At 48.8% G+C, this 16,991-nt stretch overlaps 7 protein-coding genes and 1 non-coding gene across 8 annotated transcripts; 6 read left to right on the plus strand and 2 right to left on the minus strand.

Annotated features, from left to right (window-relative positions):
• Positions 1–233: 233 nt before the first annotated feature.
• On the minus strand, positions 234–1,877 carry L228DRAFT_271009 (hypothetical protein; the record flags this gene model as incomplete). The annotated part of the gene is made up of 2 exons (XM_018335472.1): positions 234–1,129; positions 1,220–1,877. 2 exons carry the CDS (start codon positions 1,875–1,877, stop codon positions 234–236), a joined length of 1,554 nt encoding a protein of 517 aa, XP_018185245.1.
• A 420-nt stretch (positions 1,878–2,297) lies between these two features.
• Positions 2,298–3,274, plus strand: L228DRAFT_224311 (U6 snRNA-associated Sm-like protein LSm7). The gene is made up of 3 exons (XM_018330345.1): positions 2,298–2,589; positions 2,651–2,722; positions 2,786–3,274. The coding sequence occupies exons 1-3, from the start codon at positions 2,400–2,402 to the stop codon at positions 2,911–2,913; spliced, it is 390 nt and encodes a 129-aa protein (XP_018185246.1). The 5' UTR covers positions 2,298–2,399; the 3' UTR covers positions 2,914–3,274.
• Positions 3,275–4,171: 897 nt separating this feature from the next.
• L228DRAFT_241445 (hypothetical protein) lies at positions 4,172–5,708 on the plus strand (the record flags this gene model as incomplete). The annotated part of the gene is made up of 3 exons (XM_018331330.1): positions 4,172–5,288; positions 5,399–5,613; positions 5,682–5,708. The coding sequence occupies 3 exons, from the start codon at positions 4,172–4,174 to the stop codon at positions 5,706–5,708; spliced, it is 1,359 nt and encodes a 452-aa protein (XP_018185247.1).
• Positions 5,709–6,189: 481 nt separating this feature from the next.
• On the minus strand, positions 6,190–8,112 carry L228DRAFT_38892 (hypothetical protein). Its single transcript, XM_018336544.1, has 4 exons — positions 7,576–8,112; positions 7,438–7,504; positions 6,829–7,353; positions 6,190–6,765 (listed from the first exon to the last, which is right to left on the minus strand). The coding sequence occupies exons 1-4, from the start codon at positions 7,912–7,914 to the stop codon at positions 6,407–6,409; spliced, it is 1,290 nt and encodes a 429-aa protein (XP_018185248.1). The 5' UTR covers positions 7,915–8,112; the 3' UTR covers positions 6,190–6,406.
• Positions 8,113–8,468: 356 nt separating this feature from the next.
• On the plus strand, positions 8,469–9,330 carry L228DRAFT_250763 (signal peptidase complex catalytic subunit sec11). Its single transcript, XM_018333404.1, has 2 exons — positions 8,469–8,910; positions 9,079–9,330. Exons 1-2 carry the CDS (start codon positions 8,615–8,617, stop codon positions 9,305–9,307), a joined length of 525 nt encoding a protein of 174 aa, XP_018185249.1. The 5' UTR covers positions 8,469–8,614; the 3' UTR covers positions 9,308–9,330.
• An 804-nt stretch (positions 9,331–10,134) lies between these two features.
• Positions 10,135–11,028, plus strand: L228DRAFT_250764 (ubiquitin-conjugating enzyme). Its single transcript, XM_018333405.1, has 3 exons — positions 10,135–10,335; positions 10,448–10,564; positions 10,649–11,028. The coding sequence occupies exons 1-3, from the start codon at positions 10,306–10,308 to the stop codon at positions 10,970–10,972; spliced, it is 471 nt and encodes a 156-aa protein (XP_018185250.1). The 5' UTR covers positions 10,135–10,305; the 3' UTR covers positions 10,973–11,028.
• A 995-nt stretch (positions 11,029–12,023) lies between these two features.
• L228DRAFT_250766 (RabGAP/TBC) lies at positions 12,024–15,252 on the plus strand. Its single transcript, XM_018333406.1, has one exon. It carries the CDS (start codon positions 12,416–12,418, stop codon positions 15,125–15,127), a length of 2,712 nt encoding a protein of 903 aa, XP_018185251.1. The 5' UTR covers positions 12,024–12,415; the 3' UTR covers positions 15,128–15,252.
• A 1,421-nt stretch (positions 15,253–16,673) lies between these two features.
• Positions 16,674–16,754, plus strand: L228DRAFT_t122. Its single transcript has one exon. It is a non-coding gene; the product is annotated as a tRNA-Ser (tRNA).
• The last annotated feature ends 237 nt before the right edge of the window (positions 16,755–16,991 follow it).

The raw sequence follows: 16,991 nt of genomic DNA on the forward strand, positions 1-16,991 counted from the left end.
GCTCAGAGCAAGCAATGTGTACGTGCCACGTGAAGGACGAAGAAATGTCTGCGCGCGTCTTGCAGCAGAACTAGAGTAGAGAACCAAAAGGATATCACAACGAGGTTCAAGGTAAAAAGGCCGAAAAAAAAATGTCAAATGTCAAACGTCTGACCACCTCTTGTCCGCGCACTTCCCCCTAACACCCAAGTTTTCATAACAAGATGTCGTGGCCAGTTTCGCAGTGTCTAGCGCTAGTTAGATGATCTGCCGACTCTGACCGTGGTGGAGTCGTCCGGATGATTTTCCGAATGGGCTGATTCGTGCGCATCAGACCCGCGAGGCGTATCGCGATGATTATCCTGGGAGATGTCGTTGGCGCCAGTGGAAGTGGTGTCCCCGTTGAGTTCGCCCTCCTTGACGTCTTTCCAGCAGCACTTGGCGTGTTTCTTCGTGCAGCCAATACAAGCAGTGAGATTCTTGAGACAATCCATATGCAGACGTCTGCACCGATCGCAAGGCGGGATGACGCGGTCGCCACGTGCTAGATGTTCCATTCTAGCAACCATTTCTGCCCGGACGGTGTCTTTTTCCTCTCTGTCAGGGAGCGACTTCAACTGCGATGAAGGGGTCGATGACTTCCGAGTAAGCGGAGCTGGGGAGGCCGAGTTCAGCAGAAGCGTAGCATAGTCGTTGGTGTCAAAGACCGCTTTGGCAGATGAGCCTGTGGGTCCATTCGCAATGCTGGCTGGCGGAGTTTGGATTGGGTTTGGGATTCGAGCTTGAGAAACATTCGAGTCTCGACTGCGAGAAGCGCTACTGTTCCTCAATTCGGCGTTCGGAGCTGCGGAATCAGCTCTTGCTGGATCGAAACGCGAGCCGATAAGGCGTATGCCCCCTTGCTCTTCACCACTTCCAAGAACACTCGAGTGGCGTCTGGCGTTGACTGGCATGAACCCGTGGAGGTGGGGCTCCGGCTGCGGCGGTTGGGCTGGGGTAACTCTCTGCAGACTTTGTCCAAAGCCATTCGCTGAAAATGGTGTCAAAGGCTTAATATTTTCTTTGGCGGAAGCTTCGCCCGTGCGCCGGCTTGTAATGGCAGATTTCCGATTCCGAAGACGGTGATTCAATTGGCGTGCTCGAGCAGATACTATACAAGGGGTGAGCATTTTCAACAAGTTTTCTTCGGCTTGGGCAGAAGTGCATGCAAAATGAAAGATAGGCTTGTAGCAATCCGTACCTTGATCAGCAAGCTGGAAGATCTGGGTGAGGCTCTTTTCGAGTGCCTCCAGCGTCCCGAGTTCTTTCTCTTCATCTTCATCAATCGGCTGAGGCGGAATAAGTTTCTGGGGCATGCCAGATGATATCAGGACATAGTCCTCCTCCGATATCTCCACACGGCATTGCTTGGTGTAGAATTGGCATACCCGGACACCGTCTCTCATCTGGCTCAACGAAAACTGTTCAGGTTTGTTCCTTGCGAATTCCACGACATCCAACCAATTCACAGTTGTCCCTTCCTTCCCATGGCACTTGAGCACTTGCGGTGGCCCGTCAAAGAGCCTCTCAAACCGCTTGATCAATATCGGTCCTAACGGGCGCGCGCCCAAGTTCCCAGCCATGCTCTCATGTCTCTGGAGGACACCGTCATATTCGCTAATCAACGCCAACATTGTTTGCATATTATCGTTTGTAGATATCCAAGGGAGATCTTCTGCATATTGACGCACAAGGTAATTGATCTGGACGTGATTCTGTGGGGTCCTTGCGAGTTTGGCTGCCGGCGGCTGTTGATGAGGAGCTTCGGCGGAGAGGCTCCTTCTCCTCTTTGAAGCTCCGCTCGTGGCCGAAGAAGGCTGAGGAGCAGTTGCGGGGCTTGCCCCAGAAGCTCTATCCATCGTACTTTATCGTACTAGAAAGGCAACGCAATGAGTTTTTCTCGTTGACCGACGATTAGTAGTGCAACACCGGGCTCATGTTCTCACTTCCTGCGACAAAGAAACGCGCGCCCAGCGGAACAATCTCCAGGCGAGAGTGGTAGGATCAGCGCCCGCGTACGTCAGCTTCAGTTTTCTCTCATGCAGGAAATGAAACAGAGAAACGCGTCTAGCTTCAACCACAAGACTTCCCGTACACTTCCGAACAGAATATCAAGAAACAATATTCATCGATTAGCAGGCGCGTAACTTGCTGTGAGCGGAGGCCATAGGAGGGGGTGGAGGGAAAGCGAGAACGGGACGGCTCCCGTGCCGAATACGCGAAACAGCTCGGGGATTTGCATCTCTCGCTTGGCGGATTTTGATCCGCGCGCAAACGCTGGACAGTATTAGCAGATAGCTCATTGATCGCTGCACTTTACGCGATATCCCGAACAACGTCAAAAGTTACAACGCTAAACCATTGCCCTTGTCATCCCCCAGATGTCGGAACGAGGCAATTTCCGTGGCGGTCGCGGCAGCGGTGGCGGCAGAGGCGGTAGAGGTGGAGATCGAGGTGGCCGTGGCGGCGCCCAGGGTGGTCAAGCTCAAGAGCGCAAGAAGGAAAATATCCTGGATCTCTCCAAGTACATGGACAAGGAGATCAATGTCAAGTTCAACGGTGGCAGAGAAGGTACAGTATCTTGGGCATTGCATACGACTCGTCATATACTAAGCTATCTTGGAAAAAACAGTTGTGGGCACGCTCAAAGGTTACGACCAGCTGATGAACCTTGTCTTGGACGATGTCAAGGAGCTGATGAGAGGTACGCTTGACATGGATGTATACAACTTTTTTCGAAGAATAAGTCTCTGACTCTTATGAATAGATGATGAAGGCAATGAGTCTTCGCGACCGCTCGGCCTCATTGTCGCCCGGGGCACCCTACTCGTTTTGATTTCTCCCGTCGACGGAAGCGAAGAGATTGCCAACCCGTTCGTCCAACTTGAAGCGTAAACAGAAGGGATGGATTCATTCGCTTTTTCTTTTGATACCCTGTCCCGGGTATTCTGGCTCTGTTGAATATTGGGGATATGTTCTTATTTAAGCATGGCCCATCCGCATCTTACATGAAGGTATTGGCTTATTCTGTGCTGCATTACATGCCGAACCGGGCAGCAGCTGGTGAGGCTGGCCTCATGGGGGGAATATGCGGTTTTCACCAAAGACAATTGGTGTCTAACGTGCGTACAAAGAGGACTCTTGAATTGCTCTCTTTCGGCCTACGAAGCTCATGTGTGTCGTAGCCTAAACGCATACAATAATGATGTAACTAAATGACGATAAAAGAAAAAGAAAAGTTATTTTTGATAGGATCTCATCAGATATGTTTTTGGACTGCCTGACACGCATAGATACTCTCGAATTTCGCAATAGAATGAGTGCCCCCCCTCCCCTGTCCATTCCAATCGATGACATCTCCCGACTTTCTCCGCCCAGGACTGGGGCTACCGAGGTTATCATACCACCAAGGTGCACCAAAGTGTTTGGATGATATTAAACTCTTCTACCACCCATCAACTTCTTTATTTCTTTGATCCATCTTCATCTTTACATGGAGTCAAACTGGTACGGTTGTCCAGCTCAAAAAGTGTTCCACCGCAGCCATGGTCTGGACAGCGTCACCTAAAACAGCAGACCGCTGGCCAATGACCAGCCAGAATGATGGCAGGCGGGAGAGAATGTCCAAAGGGGTCAATCTTATCGATTGGCTGTCGGAAATCAGCACAAGCAATAAGGTAGCTTCTCTTTCACTATTCCTCCTTTCTCCCTGTTTCCCTTGATTTATTCGCGGAGGAAAATTGTTTTAACCTATACGCAGTAACACAGATTCATTACGTGTTACTCCCCTTATCTACTTTGCTTGGCGCCACCCTTTATCACCCTTGACCTGCCAGATTGAACCCTAAAGCTTCGCTAGCCTGCTGTCAGCCAAATTTGACATATTGTTCAATGATTTTTGTCCCAAATTTTTCAATAAATCGGGCACTGAATATATCCATCCATTCTTCTCGATCAATCATCAAGGCGGCATTCACTAAGTAGGCGTTCTACACGCGAGTGACAGTTGAGGCGGAGCAGCCGACCGCGTAACCCACCAAACGTTGACCAGCTCGGGCACTTGTCGAGCTCATTATCATTATCGCCCTCAGCTACCAACAACCCATCGAACCTGGTCTTTGATCCACAAAATACGATCAATCGCGACTTCATCATGGCATCCGATTCCAATATTCATCGCCCAGCGAGCGTGCAAACCCTCGCTTCTACCCCGGCGCCAATTGAACTTTCTGCCATTCCCAACAAAGCGACCAGCACGGGCTTTGAGCCGCCATCTTTCGAGGCTGATACCGCAGCTGTCGCAAGGCCCGCAGCGTTCCATCTATCCGAGGCCGACGACCATGCAGATATCGAAAGACAGGGTCCTCCGCGTTACAGCGTGGAGGACGATCCATACCAGCTCTCCTCAAAGTTAAAATCCCCCCGAGAGCTTGACCAGATCAAAGCCAACATTTCACGAAAACGGAGCAAGGGCTGCGGTAGCTTTAGCGTGGCGAGCAACTACTGGAAAGGGAATCAACTTCAGGGTTTCTATGAAAATCAAAACGAAAACATTGAGAGGTTGCTCAAACCGGTCGACGAGCATCGTCGGGCGGCGAAAGAGGAACAGGGTGGAAATCAACTCAAATACAAGATTGCGGTTCGAGGAAGTTTCGCTGCGAATATCATCCTGGCCGGCTTGCAGGTCTATGGTGCTGCCGCGTCGGAATCGTTGTCTCTCTTCACCACCATGGCCGACGCCTTGTTCGATCCCTTGTCAAACCTGATGCTTATCCTGTCCAACCGCGCTGTCAATTCTGTTGACCCGCGCCGCTTTCCCTCCGGCAAAGCCAGGATTGAGACTGCTGGAAACATCTTTTTCTGCTTCCTCATGTGCTCCGTCTCATTTATCCTCATTGTTCTTTCGGCTCGCGATCTGGCGGCGGGCTCCGATACGAACACGCTGCATTTCCATCTTCCCTCGGTCATTGCCGTCGTTGTAGCATTCTGTACCAAGCTTGCGCTGTGGTTTTACTGCTATTCGCTGCGCAACATCTACTCCCAGGTCCGCATCTTGTGGGAAGACCACCGGAACGACTTGATTATCAACGGCTTCGGTATTCTTACCTCGGTCGGTGGCAGTAAACTTCGCTGGTGGATCGATCCCATGGGCGCCATTTTGCTCTCTTGCCTCATCTCGGTCCTGTGGCTGAAGACAGCATACCAAGAATTCCAACTGCTGATTGGCGTTTCTGCCGACACTCAGATGCTGCAACACATTACCTACATCTGTATGCAACCTTTCCTAACCCCCTTACGAACCTACTCTCCCAATGACTCTTGATATTGCTTTCCTGAAGCACCACATAGAAAGGATCCGTCACTAACACATGATCCCCAGCTATGACGCACTCTCCGATGATCTCCGCTATCGATACTGTGCGCGCCTACCACAGCGGTCCCAGAATCATTGTCGAAGTCGACATCGTCATGGATCCAAACGAGACGCTGCAAGCCACTCACGATGTCGCCGAGGAGTTGCAGACGAAGCTTGAAAGCCTCCCTGACGTTGAGCGCGCCTACGTTCATGTCGACTACGAAACAAGTCACAAGCCGGTATGTTTTTTCCATTTTCAAGCTCCCATTCGGCAGTTGCTTTGATGACTGATTCTTGATTTTTATAGGAGCATTTTCTGAAGAAGGAATTGTAAATCACAGATCTCACACACGTTTAGTCGTTTATTCCCGCATCGCATAGCACATCATCTGGTACATACATGAAGCGGAACAAATCTATCAGCAACGATATACAGGAGACAAAGTTTCTTTCATTGATTTACACCATATATACCATCGTACTTGTCGAATCGCACTTCATTTTTGGACATCAGCATGCCTTGATCATTCATTTCACAGATACTAGAAACCAGCCATATTTCGCAGCTGCAACAACAAACAGTGAAATTATACACTAGTAGACGCTCGACGTTGTGTGTACATGACAAAGCTGTCAATCATTAAAGAGAGTGATGACCTCTTGTGCAGATCTCTGCTCAAACAAATGAAAGAGAGTTGAGCCTTTGACGCCTGTTCCTTAAGTATATCCCAGAGCCGATTCGTCATCGTTGCTCAAATCCATCAATCCTGATAAATCACCCACACTTCATAGCATCATTAACCCATGAAAATCCATGGTTGACATCCACCAACATAGAATTAGTGGTGTTCGATCAAAAATAAAGCATCATATTGAAACCGCCGAATACAAGGGGAAAAGCGCTCTCCCATCGAGAGTGTTGATCCGGACAAAAAAAGATAAGAAGGGGAATTGAAAGATAAAGCGAACAATTGACCCATTCCTGCGCCAATCCCAATTCCCATCTGAGCCAAGTCTTGACACCTTCGAAAATTAAGCTTGTTTAGACTCGCCCTTTTCCTTCTCATCCGGGGAAGGCAGGGGTACCTCAGCAGGCAACGGGGCTGACAAAATCGCAGAGGCGGCACTTTCTGGTGCTTTGGCCGCGTCTGTCTCAGGTTCGCGAGCGGGAGATGATTTGATGTCCTCCTGGTCCTTCAATCCTATAGCTTGGGGGGAATCGGTAGTGGCTTCGGTCTTTTCAGACTGTCCTTTTACATCCGCGGTGGAAGCCTCTAGATCAGAAGCCTCCACGTCCGATGCCTCGCTGACACCCATGATCTCAGCTTGTTCGCGAGACAAACGCGTCTCACGACCGCGTTTGTGACAATACCAGAAAACGAAAAGGAGTACTATTGAAGACATGTTAGTGAAAAAAGGGTTCATGTTTCAAAGACTGGTAGGTGGATACTCACCAAATAAAGCCATGCTGAGCAAAATGTTTGAGCTGCCCATAAACGCCGGCCATCGAAGACGCAAAAAGTTGAGAATGGAGCGAAGCATGCCTGCTACTGCGCCCTGCTGGGCAACGAGTGTTTTCAAGCTAGGATATCTGCTCTTCTTCTCCTTTTCTTTCCCTTTGGTGTCCTCTTCGGCAGAAGCAGTTGCGGCAGCAGTGGCTGCTGCATCCGCTCCTGGTTTCTCAGATGCCGCGGCGAGAATTTCAGGCGCGAGACTCGTGGCAACTTTTACGGGAAGCGAGCGGATAAGTGACTGCAGGAATGGCGGCATGGTCCCAAACATTTTTTTGAGTTGTTGCTCTGAACCTGTCAAAAGACGGTCAAGGTCGTCATATGCTGTAGGCGCGCCATTGATAAGGTCTTTGACAATCAAATTGAACTTTTGAAGAAGCTCTTGCGATTCCTGTGAGAGGCTGAAAACGCGATTGTTTATTGCAGCTAGGTTCAGCTTGTCGAGCGTCGCGGTTATATCTTCCTGCTCTTTCGAAGCTGAATGGAGTTGCACAATATCAGTAAGCCTGCCCTCATGGGTGATATTTTTTTTTTTCGAACTGATCACTTCACCTTCTGCATCTGTAGTATTTTCTTTGGCTCCTTCTGGACCAGCTTCTTTCTCAACGGTAGCCTTGCTCTTTAAATCGCCAACAAGGTCAGCCCACTTTTCTTTGCCGCTCTCCTTTTTGAAAGTTTCTTGCGACTTACCTTTCGTCGCTGAAAGTACGACAGCGGATTGAACCGGCTCTTTCCTTGCTTGCTCTTGCCCTTGCCCGCTTCCGTGTCTGTGCTTTCTTCCGTCTGCTCATCCGGCGTCTCCGGCAGAGGGATGTCTTGAGCTCCATTCATCAGCGCAATCTGCGGATCTTTCCCCACTGGCTCCTCTCCTGTGACTTTTCCCTCGGTAATGACCGCGGGGCTTTCTGGAAGAGGCGGAGGCCTGCTCTCATCTGTAGCATTTCGTAAAAACTGCTCGTCTTCTTCATTCAGCACGGGGCCTTCGGACTGGCGCCGAGCCTGCTGCTTCGCTTTGGATCGTCGAAGCATTTTAATCAATATGTATTGTATTCAACCCGGGAGATAAGTTAACCGGCGTATAATGATAATCATCCAAATTGAAAAAGGCTAATCCTATAGACTCTGTGTCAAGTTGGAAAATAAGAATAGTATTTGATAAGTAGTATCTTGATAGAAATTCCCTTTCAACGTTTGAAGGCCAAGCGATACATTTTCTGGGAATATGTCAGTAGTACGCCACGCGCGTCCTGCTTGGGTATGCTCTCTCTTATCGCTCCAAAAGCTGGGGTGGCCCCGATTAACGAATACGTCATGGTGCTCATGGTGCCAATGCGGAGTGTCATAACTTGCAGGACTCGCTAAAGCCGGTTTAGGCTCATTGACTTTAGCCACAACGTTCCGCCAGGCCCGCGTAGATCAAACATTCTGTGGCTGAGGACCTATCTTCTTCGGTGTGTGAATTGAGCCAAAGTAGCAATTTTAAGGTCTGCTTTTGACAGCAACATGGATCGCAGGGTAACCCCCGTGTCTTCCGAAACGTGGCCTGCAAGTGTAGGCAACAACGGCAACATACTGTAAACAACGACAGGTTGCAGGTGTCAACTCGGTCGAAACTCTTGTCGACCAAAATATCCTACGATCTCCTCTTCTATCAATCTTTACGCAGCATCTACTCGACGTCTTTCGGTCTTGGACGTACACCCGAGCTCTCCACCGCCTGTCCACTACCATGTTATCCGCTATATCAGGAATGCAGCCACGGCAACTAGCCGCACAAGTACTCAACTTTGCGCTCGTTCTTTCGACGGCTTTTATGCTATGGAAAGGCTTATCCGTGGCCACAGACTCGCCGTCGCCAATAGTCGTTGTGCTGTCGGGATCAATGGAGCCGGCTTTCCAGCGAGGCGATTTACTGTTTCTGTGGAACCGGGCACGGAATACGCAGATTGGAGAAGTGGTCGTGTATAATGTGCGCGGAAAGGACATTCCGATTGTGCATCGGGTAGTGCGCAAGTTTGGTGGCGGGTACGTATTGAGCACCCAGGTTTCCCTGCCTAGAGGAGCTCTACTGCGGAAGTGCGGAAGTGGATAGGGCTGGCGAGTTTTGTTGGATTGGGAAACCTGAAGATGCAAATTGGAGGAATATTTTATCAAAGGCAGGATAAGGGCTGACAATGTGTGTCTGATCTATAGGATTAAACCGCTACGATTACTTACAAAAGGAGATAATAATCTGGCGGACGATACGGAGCTTTATGCGCGTGGCCAGGATTATCTTGACCGCGCCGCAGACGTTATTGGAAGCGTAAAAGGGTATATTCCGTTTGTCGGGTACGTGACGATATTGATCAGTGAGCATCCGTGGTTGAAGACGGTCATTTTTGGGTTAATGGGTGCCGTGGTGGTGTTGCAGAGGGAGTAATGTTTTTTTTTTTTTTTTTTTTTCGGTTCACGTTTGTGAGAAAAGTCTAGAGGATATCCTTGCTGTGATTTAGGAGTCACGATACTAGACACAATGGTAATTATAAATCTGGGAATAAAAGATGTAAAGCTTGTCATTGGAGACTTGTGTGTGGGCTTCCTGAATATTACTGATCGCGAGTATATACCGGAGTGTAGAGCAGAGTGACTAATAAACCCTGATTACGGTAGATGTTTGCTGTACTTGGAGAGCTATTATCTGATATTGATTATATATCGATTTATTAGTGTGGGTGAAATATTAATAATTATTATATTATTATTTATATTTCCGTTTTTCCGGGATTAGAAGAAATTCTAGAATCAATAAAATATTCACGTAATACGGTTTCTAAAGTTGGTAGAAGATCCCAAAGGGCAGAGCTGCTGTGATGCAGAGATGATAGTAATTTGAAACTGCTGAGACGTGGATTGCGTACTCGGACGTCTTCCCAATCGCCTCTCAGGGTCATCAGCCTCAGCCAAACGCACCAAATTCTGGACAGCTCTGGGATGCGCGGGGCCGTTCGGGAGTGGAGTGGAGTTAGTGGAGGGGAAAAAAAGTTACAGAGTTAGGCGAGGCGGAAGCGAGGAAAAAAAGGCCCTTCAACGCCACCGACCCCTCGGACTTTTCCCCTAAATGTCTCGCTGTGGCGTCGAATCACAGCGAGAGACAGGTGGCTGTCCCTGCTAAGTGCTACGTAAAGGTAACTCTAGATGGTTCCTTTTAGGACCGAGGGGTCTTTGATGGATTTTCTAGCAGGTTGTTTGTAGATTGTTGCTTCTTCAACTGATTCTCTTTGTGTCCCTCTCTTGCACCGCACGTCTGCAGATTGATTGTATTTAAAACCCAGAGGGCCCTGAATTGCGCAATTCCTGGGAGAACCCGCGAGGCCTTCATCCACTCTCTATTTCATCCATTCTATTCCCCTCCATCGCTCAATAGGTGCATTAGAAATCATGGCCGGCAGTCAGAGAAGGATCGCCAAGGTATGTGGGTTTTGTGTAAAACTGTTTGATACCTCTTTCACATATCCTCGTCGGAGCAACCAGCATGCCAAGAATCCATCAAAATGACCGCAACTGACCCTCGGATTTGTAGGAATTGGCAGAAATCACCAAAGACACTCCTGAAGGCGTGACAGCCAATCTCGTGGATGAATCGGACGTGTACAGATGGAGCATATTAATGGAGGGCCCCGAGGACTCACCGTACGCTGTAAGGAAATCACTTCTCGCCCGGCTCATTCGCCGAAACACGTGGCCAAGGCTTTTCTGACAATTATGTTTTGCGTGTCTCTAGGGTGGCCAGTTCAAGCTCCTGCTTACCCTTCCGGTCGACTATCCTTTCAAGCCCCCTGCGCTCAAATTCGAAACGAAAATCTACCACCCCAACGTTACGAATGACGACAAGGGCGCAATGTGTCTGGGCATCCTCAAGAGCGAAGAATGGAAACCATCGAGCAAGATCTCGGCCGTGTTGCGCACCGCACGATCACTGCTGGCCGAGCCGAACCCAGACGACGCGGTAGAGACGAGCATTGCGGAACAATTTAAGAATGATCGCAAGGAATTTGAACGCGTGGCTAAGGAATGGGTCACGCGCTACGCCAGCAAGCGCGCTTAAGCCCTTTTTCTCTCTCTCTCTCTCTCTCTCTCTCTCTCTTCAGTGGCCTGGGCTCTTTATTTTTCCTTTGCTGTTAATGATATTATACTTCAAAAGATCAGATCATTATGATCATGAAGAATGCACAAATGGCGTTTGCAAGGGGGATCACTTGGCAGAACAGACGAATGTTTGTCGATACAACAGCACTTGCATTTCCGGGGACCATCCAACATGTCTTTCATCAGTCTAGGTAGTTGTTGACTATTATCCGAGGCACTTGTCGTTTCTTTTTCCCATTACTTTTTTTTTTTTTCTTCGTTTCAAAGAATTTAGATAGCTCCTCTGTGCGGACACCGATTAAAAAGAGAGAATGCATATTTACTTGGGTTCTGATGTACCACAAGACCAATCTCCACAGATCTAAGACGGCAGCAAAGACCATGACCTGAGTCAGGAGGTCGAGAGGAAGTTACACGTAAATGATGACGATGGCAATAGTGTGTCTAAGCAGAGCCAAGTGGTCGGGAGAGAGAAAGAAATCAATAATGATGATGATGATGATGATGATGATGATGATGATGCACAAAGGCTCTGAAAGTCAAGCTGGTCCGAAAACGAGATAGCGGGAACGCGCCAAAAGACAAAATGCGCGTAATTTCCCTTTTTATTTCTCGTCTCCCTTTGGCGAAATTGCCTTGCTTGGCCTTGCAAGGTTTGGACTCTCCCTCTCTGACCACGTAAAAGGTAAAGAATCATAACTAAAGGTACCCCCCCGGTGCCGTTCATTATTATTGTAGGGCATTCGGGAAAGGCCAGACAAGGTTGGCTCTAACACGGGTTAAGTAGATGAGAATTAGCTAGCTAGCGGTGGGTAAAACACAACGATACGAGTAGTTAGTTAGTCCTGGTAATAGCCTCCATCTCTCCTCCCCTGTACACGTACGAATGATTCTAAACCCGTTTCCAATAAAAGCGCTCTGCTAAAATCGCTGTTCCCTGTCAATTGTTTCGGATGTCCCACATACGTTTAATGGACGTCTCAGAAGAAGAATCAAACGCTGGCCTTTCTTAGTGTGGCAGCGCTTTTCAACTCCGAAGGCAAACTGTATCGCCCTCTTTTTGTTTTTGTTTTTTAAACTCAGAGTCTGGTCCTTTTTAAGCATCACGCGCCCTGCAACGCCCAACTCTATTACGCATTTGTTTGTACCTCGACGCGCCGTACGACTTTTCCAAGTTTCCCCCAGCAAGGCATTGAGCATTGGAACCAATATCACAACCCGATCAATAGCACCCCTCGGATACGTGCAGCCGCGTCTGGAGACAAGTGAGAAATTGACCGTCGTAAGGCAAGCGGCACCTTGATAGGACGACTGGTATGAGGCGGCGGATTAGCTCGTCGAACCTCTGTGATTCTTGTTTGGACTTGGTACTGGGATATGCGGTGCGCGACCCTGATCCGCCATGAAGATGGACATGGCGAATGAAGACCAAGAAGTACGTTCTCGAGGAGCGATTGGCGACAGAGTGGTCCAACCGATCGAGGACGATGAACAACGGCATGGCTCCAGCCCCGGCCAATTCTCCACAATCATGAGCCAAGCTACTGCGCGGAATCCCGCTGTCGACGACTCGCATTCCCGTGCATCTACGCCGAGCCAATTGTGGCCTCAATACCATCCAGACGCCCACAGCCATCCCGAAGATACGCTCTCGCTGGAAAATGACCGAGGTGCTCAACGCTCCTTTTCTTCACCTCTCCCGGGGACAGACCATTCTCTCCTCGGTGTGGATCCGAATACACGGATGATTGCAGATGCAACACAACCTGTCAGTGAGCCCAATGGCACTTTGAAGGCGACAGATTCGGCCCCAAACGCATCGCTCGGCGCAAACCCACGTCCCTCGGAAGACGCACAGCAGCAGGTGGGACAGGAAGATTTGACAATATCGCGTTTTCCAACCCATCCCAAGGCCCTGCAGGAACCGTCATTGGGCATGCAGCTGCCGCTAACATTTCCGTCTCTCACGAGGGACAGGGGCGCATCTACGTCGTCACACAAACCCATACAAAACTCTGGCGTTCTTCCACTTCGCTCGTCGTCCTCCGTTTCAGATTATCGATCAATGGCAAAGCAGCCGCGACATCCTCTACTTCTTCGTTCCCGTTTCGACCGGTACCATTTTCGAGATAGCAATCTGTCGCTGCGCCGTCGGGACTCGCCGGCTCGACACGCGGACAATAATAATAATAATAATAATAATAATAATAACAGGGGAGAGGCAATTCGAGAAAGCATGAAGTCTGCCTTGACTATAGGGTCTAGCTACATCGAGACCAGCGGCACAGAGCGGAGCAGTGTCATCTCGAAGCGAAGCTCGACGAGCGATTTTGTCAATGTGCAAACAGCGGAGCCGGATCCCAAAGATGAGGGGATGACTGTCGATGACGCCATTGGCATGTACGAAAATGGTTTCACCGATGATGCTTCCATGTACTCTGCCGGTGGCGGTAGTTTTGGCGGCGGCAGTGGGAGGCCCGTATCGAGAAATGGTGGTGGTGGCGGTGGTAGTAATAGTGCTGGTCTCGACCCAAGTGTTCCTGATCCGAAACGGCTTTCTACCCTTTCCGTTCCAGATCCGAAGCGGCTGTCAGCAGTATCAGCAGTAACCGTGCACAAAGCATCCAGAGATGGATCTGCAGCAGCAGCAGCATTGCTCCGACCTGAATCTCCTAATATCCGACCAGCCACTGCACCAGCGACTGAGCCACCAACTGTAAATCCTTCAGAGCAGCCGCCATTACCAGCACCACCACCACTGCTGCCGGTACCGTCGCCACCGAAGCAGCAGCAGCAACAGCAGTCGCTACCTCGCCGTCCTGTACCAACAGAGGCGCGTGATCGCTATGGGTTCAAGAGAGCCACGCAGCATGTCACTCTCGAACAGTATAATACATGGGAAGCGAGCTACACGGAGCATCTCAAGAGACGAAAAGCGAAATGGATAGCACTCCTCCGCGAATATGGTCTGCCCGTTGAAAACCCGGTGCGCTTTCCACCCAAATCCGCCAAAGTGAAACGTTATGTTCGGAAAGGCATACCGCCAGAGTGGCGCGGTGCCGCATGGTTTTGGTACGCTGGAGGCTTTGCTCGACTGAAACGGTATCCGAACCGCTATCGAGAGCTGGTCCTGATGGCAAAGCATGGGCAGATGAGCGACAGTGACAAGGAGCTCATTGAACGAGACCTTCACCGAACATTTCCCGATAACGTGCGGTTCAAGCCCGACGCGTCGTCTTCCTCCTCTCCACCAGCCAGTCCTTCCAACGTGACAAATGGTGATTCAAGAAACAATGGCGAAGTAAACAATGGAGAAACGCCCGTTTTGCAATCCCTCCGACGCGTTCTCCAGGCTTTTTCCATACAGAATCCCAAGATTGGATACTGCCAATCCCTGAATTTTCTCGCTGGGCTACTCCTTTTGTTCATGGAAGAAGAAAAGGCATTTTGGATGCTCAACATCATCACGGACGTCTACCTCCCCGGCACGCATGAGGTCAATCTGGAAGGAGCCAACGTGGACCTTGGCGTTCTCATGATCAGCATTCGAGAATCCATGCCCTCCATTTGGGCCAAAATTGGTGGCGAGCTGGACGGCTCCTCTGCAGGCGGACGAGCAAGCACCCGCCTCCCACCGATTACGCTCTGCACGACTGCTTGGTTCATGAGCTGCTATATCGGCACACTGCCAATCGAAACAGTCTTGAGAGTATGGGATTCTCTCTTTTACGAAGGAAGCAAGACCGTGTTCCGCATCGCGCTTGCCATTTTCAAAGTCGGCGAAGACGATATCAAGGCCGTCAGCGACCCCATGGAGATCTTCCAGGTCGTCCAAACCATCCCTCGTCGCTTAATCGACGCCTCGGCGCTCATGGCCGCCTGCTTCAAGCGCCGCAATGGCTTTGGGCATATCAGCCAGGAAACTATCGAGGCGCGCCGCAAAGAACGCCGTGCCTTGTTCGCTCAAGAGCGCTCGCGCATCAATTCGGGCGGCGGCGTAGGCATTGGCGCGATTGATATCCCGCGGGAAAACTCCGACGAGGGCAGCCTCCGGCATATGTTTCGCCGAGCGGATTCAAAGGTCCGGCTTAAGAAGATTCATCTCCGGCTGTAGTCTCGTCCTAGTTCATCTTGCGATATTCTTGATTCATCTTCCAGTTGTTTCATCTGCGATATTCTTGATTCATCTTCTCAGTCGACCCTTGTTCATCTTGCGATATTCTTGATTTACCTCTCGGTTGATAACCATTGTCCTTGAGATTCGCATCTGATATTTTCGGTGTCCTTGAGATTCATCTGATTCATTTTCGGTGTCTTGGAATCTATCTTTCGACTGGTTTCTGGTTCCCAGTTTCCCTTCTCTGGTTTCCCTTGATTCTCTATTCTCGATTGATTTCTCTCGCTCATCTCACGCCAAAACCTACGTGTCACGATATTTGATACAACAATAATACCATCATAGCTTGCTACTTGATTTCCTATGCTATCGTGTCCCTTGATCTATTGTTATTTGTCCTTTTTTTTCTCTGTCTGTCCTATTCTTTCTCACCGTCCTACTTTGTTAATCTTGTTTTTTTCCCCTTATGTCTAATCCAATCTTAATCTTGTTTTTTTTTTCTTATGTCTAAAACGGTGAGCGAACATGTGCATCCGCACTGCTGAGCAGGTCTCGCTGTCACTTTCATTGGACTATTTCTTTGATCTTGATCTCTTGCATGCTCCTGTAATTCGTCTTCAAGGGTAGTCCTTTAATCAGGTGGCAATTTATTTTCTTTTTTTCCCCCTTCAGTCATTTATCGTTCTCTTTTTCTTTTCTTCAGTCGTTTATCTTTCTAGCTCTTCTTTTTTTCTATTCCCTTTTTTCTTCATTCATTGTCTTTCTTGTTCATCATCAACAACAACAACATCATCATCATCTCTTCTTTTCCCCTTCTCTTTGATCACCTCTCTTTTATCATTTTTTGTTCTCTTTATCCTATCTCTTCTTCTGGTCTCTCCTTCTCTCCTTCACCTCTTCAATCAAGACATACTCAACGTGATCTTAAATCCATACCGCAACCCATACCACAAGGCATATCACGTACCATGTACCACGCACCACGTACCACGTACCACGCATCAGGGCATAAATAGCATGGATAGCATAAATAGCATACAATACTAGTAGCATATCTCATACCTCCAATACAAACTTTTACTATTATGTCCAGAGTCCAGATTTCTATTTTCAATTAGTTCCAGACATTTTTTTTTTGTGTGTTCAATTATGTCTAGAACTTTACTTCAATTAGTCCCAGACTTTACTTCAATTAGTTCCAGAACTTTTACGTCAAGACCAGAAAAAGTTTAATGAGAGATGTTAAGATTTTTCGTTGCGCCTGTCCCGTGGCCAGTGTCCCGTGTCCTACATCATGTATTTTGATCCCATATCCCATCGTCCATCGTCCATCGTCCGTGGTCCGCGTCGTGGGTCCTACCTACCTTAGACTCCTAGCTTCCTAGCTTCCTAGCTTCCGAGGCCTGGCGACCCTGGTGCAAGGCAATACTGGCGTTGGGCTACGGAGTACTTTATTAAAAGTCTAGTGGAATCGGATGGTATGAAACATGTAGATATCATTAAGGAGTATAAGTACATCTAAGCGATCACTATCCAACAACAAGTCGCGATGCCAGAGTGGTTATTGGGTATGACTAGAAATCATATGGCTTCGGCCGCAGAGGTTCGAATCCTCTTCGCGACGATTTATTTTTTTCCCACCCTGCCCTCACTAAATTTTTTGATCGCATTTTTATTCGCCTTCCATGAAAAAGGTTTGGTCTAATTTTGTCCTCTATTCAATTCTTTTATGATCACTTTATTTTTCAATTCACATTTTTGTCACATTGGCACATTTCTGTTACGTTGAGTCCCTGATGAATCTTGTCTGTATTTGTTGCTCGTTCAGTCTCGTCAAGTTCCTCTGTATGGAGTACGGAGG

This window comes from Xylona heveae, assembly GCF_001619985.1.
Source record: "Xylona heveae TC161 unplaced genomic scaffold L228scaffold_12, whole genome shotgun sequence".
Lineage (NCBI taxonomy): Eukaryota > Fungi > Ascomycota > Xylonomycetes > Xylonales > Xylonaceae > Xylona > Xylona heveae.

Bases quoted from the DNA above. Each gene is read 5' to 3' on its own strand.
- L228DRAFT_224311 (XM_018330345.1), top strand. From the start codon at position 2,400: ATGTCGGAACGAGGCAATTTCCGTGGCGGTCGCGGCAGCGGTGGCGGC. The intron at 2,590-2,650 runs GTACAGTATCTT...TGGAAAAAACAG, and splicing joins GTTCAACGGTGGCAGAGAAG to TTGTGGGCACGCTCAAAGGT. The intron at 2,723-2,785 runs GTACGCTTGACA...TCTTATGAATAG, and splicing joins TGTCAAGGAGCTGATGAGAG to ATGATGAAGGCAATGAGTCT.
- L228DRAFT_38892 (XM_018336544.1), bottom strand. From the start codon at position 7,914: ATGCTTCGACGATCCAAAGCGAAGCAGCAGGCTCGGCGCCAGTCCGAA. The intron at 7,354-7,437 runs GTGAAGTGATCA...CAGCTTCGAAAG, and splicing joins AAATACTACAGATGCAGAAG to AGCAGGAAGATATAACCGCG. The intron at 6,766-6,828 runs GTGAGTATCCAC...TGTCTTCAATAG, and splicing joins GCTCAGCATGGCTTTATTTG to TACTCCTTTTCGTTTTCTGG.
- L228DRAFT_250763 (XM_018333404.1), top strand. From the start codon at position 8,615: ATGTTATCCGCTATATCAGGAATGCAGCCACGGCAACTAGCCGCACAA. The intron at 8,911-9,078 runs GTACGTATTGAG...TCTGATCTATAG, and splicing joins GTGCGCAAGTTTGGTGGCGG to GATTAAACCGCTACGATTAC.
- L228DRAFT_250764 (XM_018333405.1), top strand. From the start codon at position 10,306: ATGGCCGGCAGTCAGAGAAGGATCGCCAAG. The intron at 10,336-10,447 runs GTATGTGGGTTT...TCGGATTTGTAG, and splicing joins GTCAGAGAAGGATCGCCAAG to GAATTGGCAGAAATCACCAA. The intron at 10,565-10,648 runs GTAAGGAAATCA...GCGTGTCTCTAG, and splicing joins CCGAGGACTCACCGTACGCT to GGTGGCCAGTTCAAGCTCCT.
- L228DRAFT_250766 (XM_018333406.1), top strand. From the start codon at position 12,416: ATGAAGATGGACATGGCGAATGAAGACCAAGAAGTACGTTCTCGAGGA.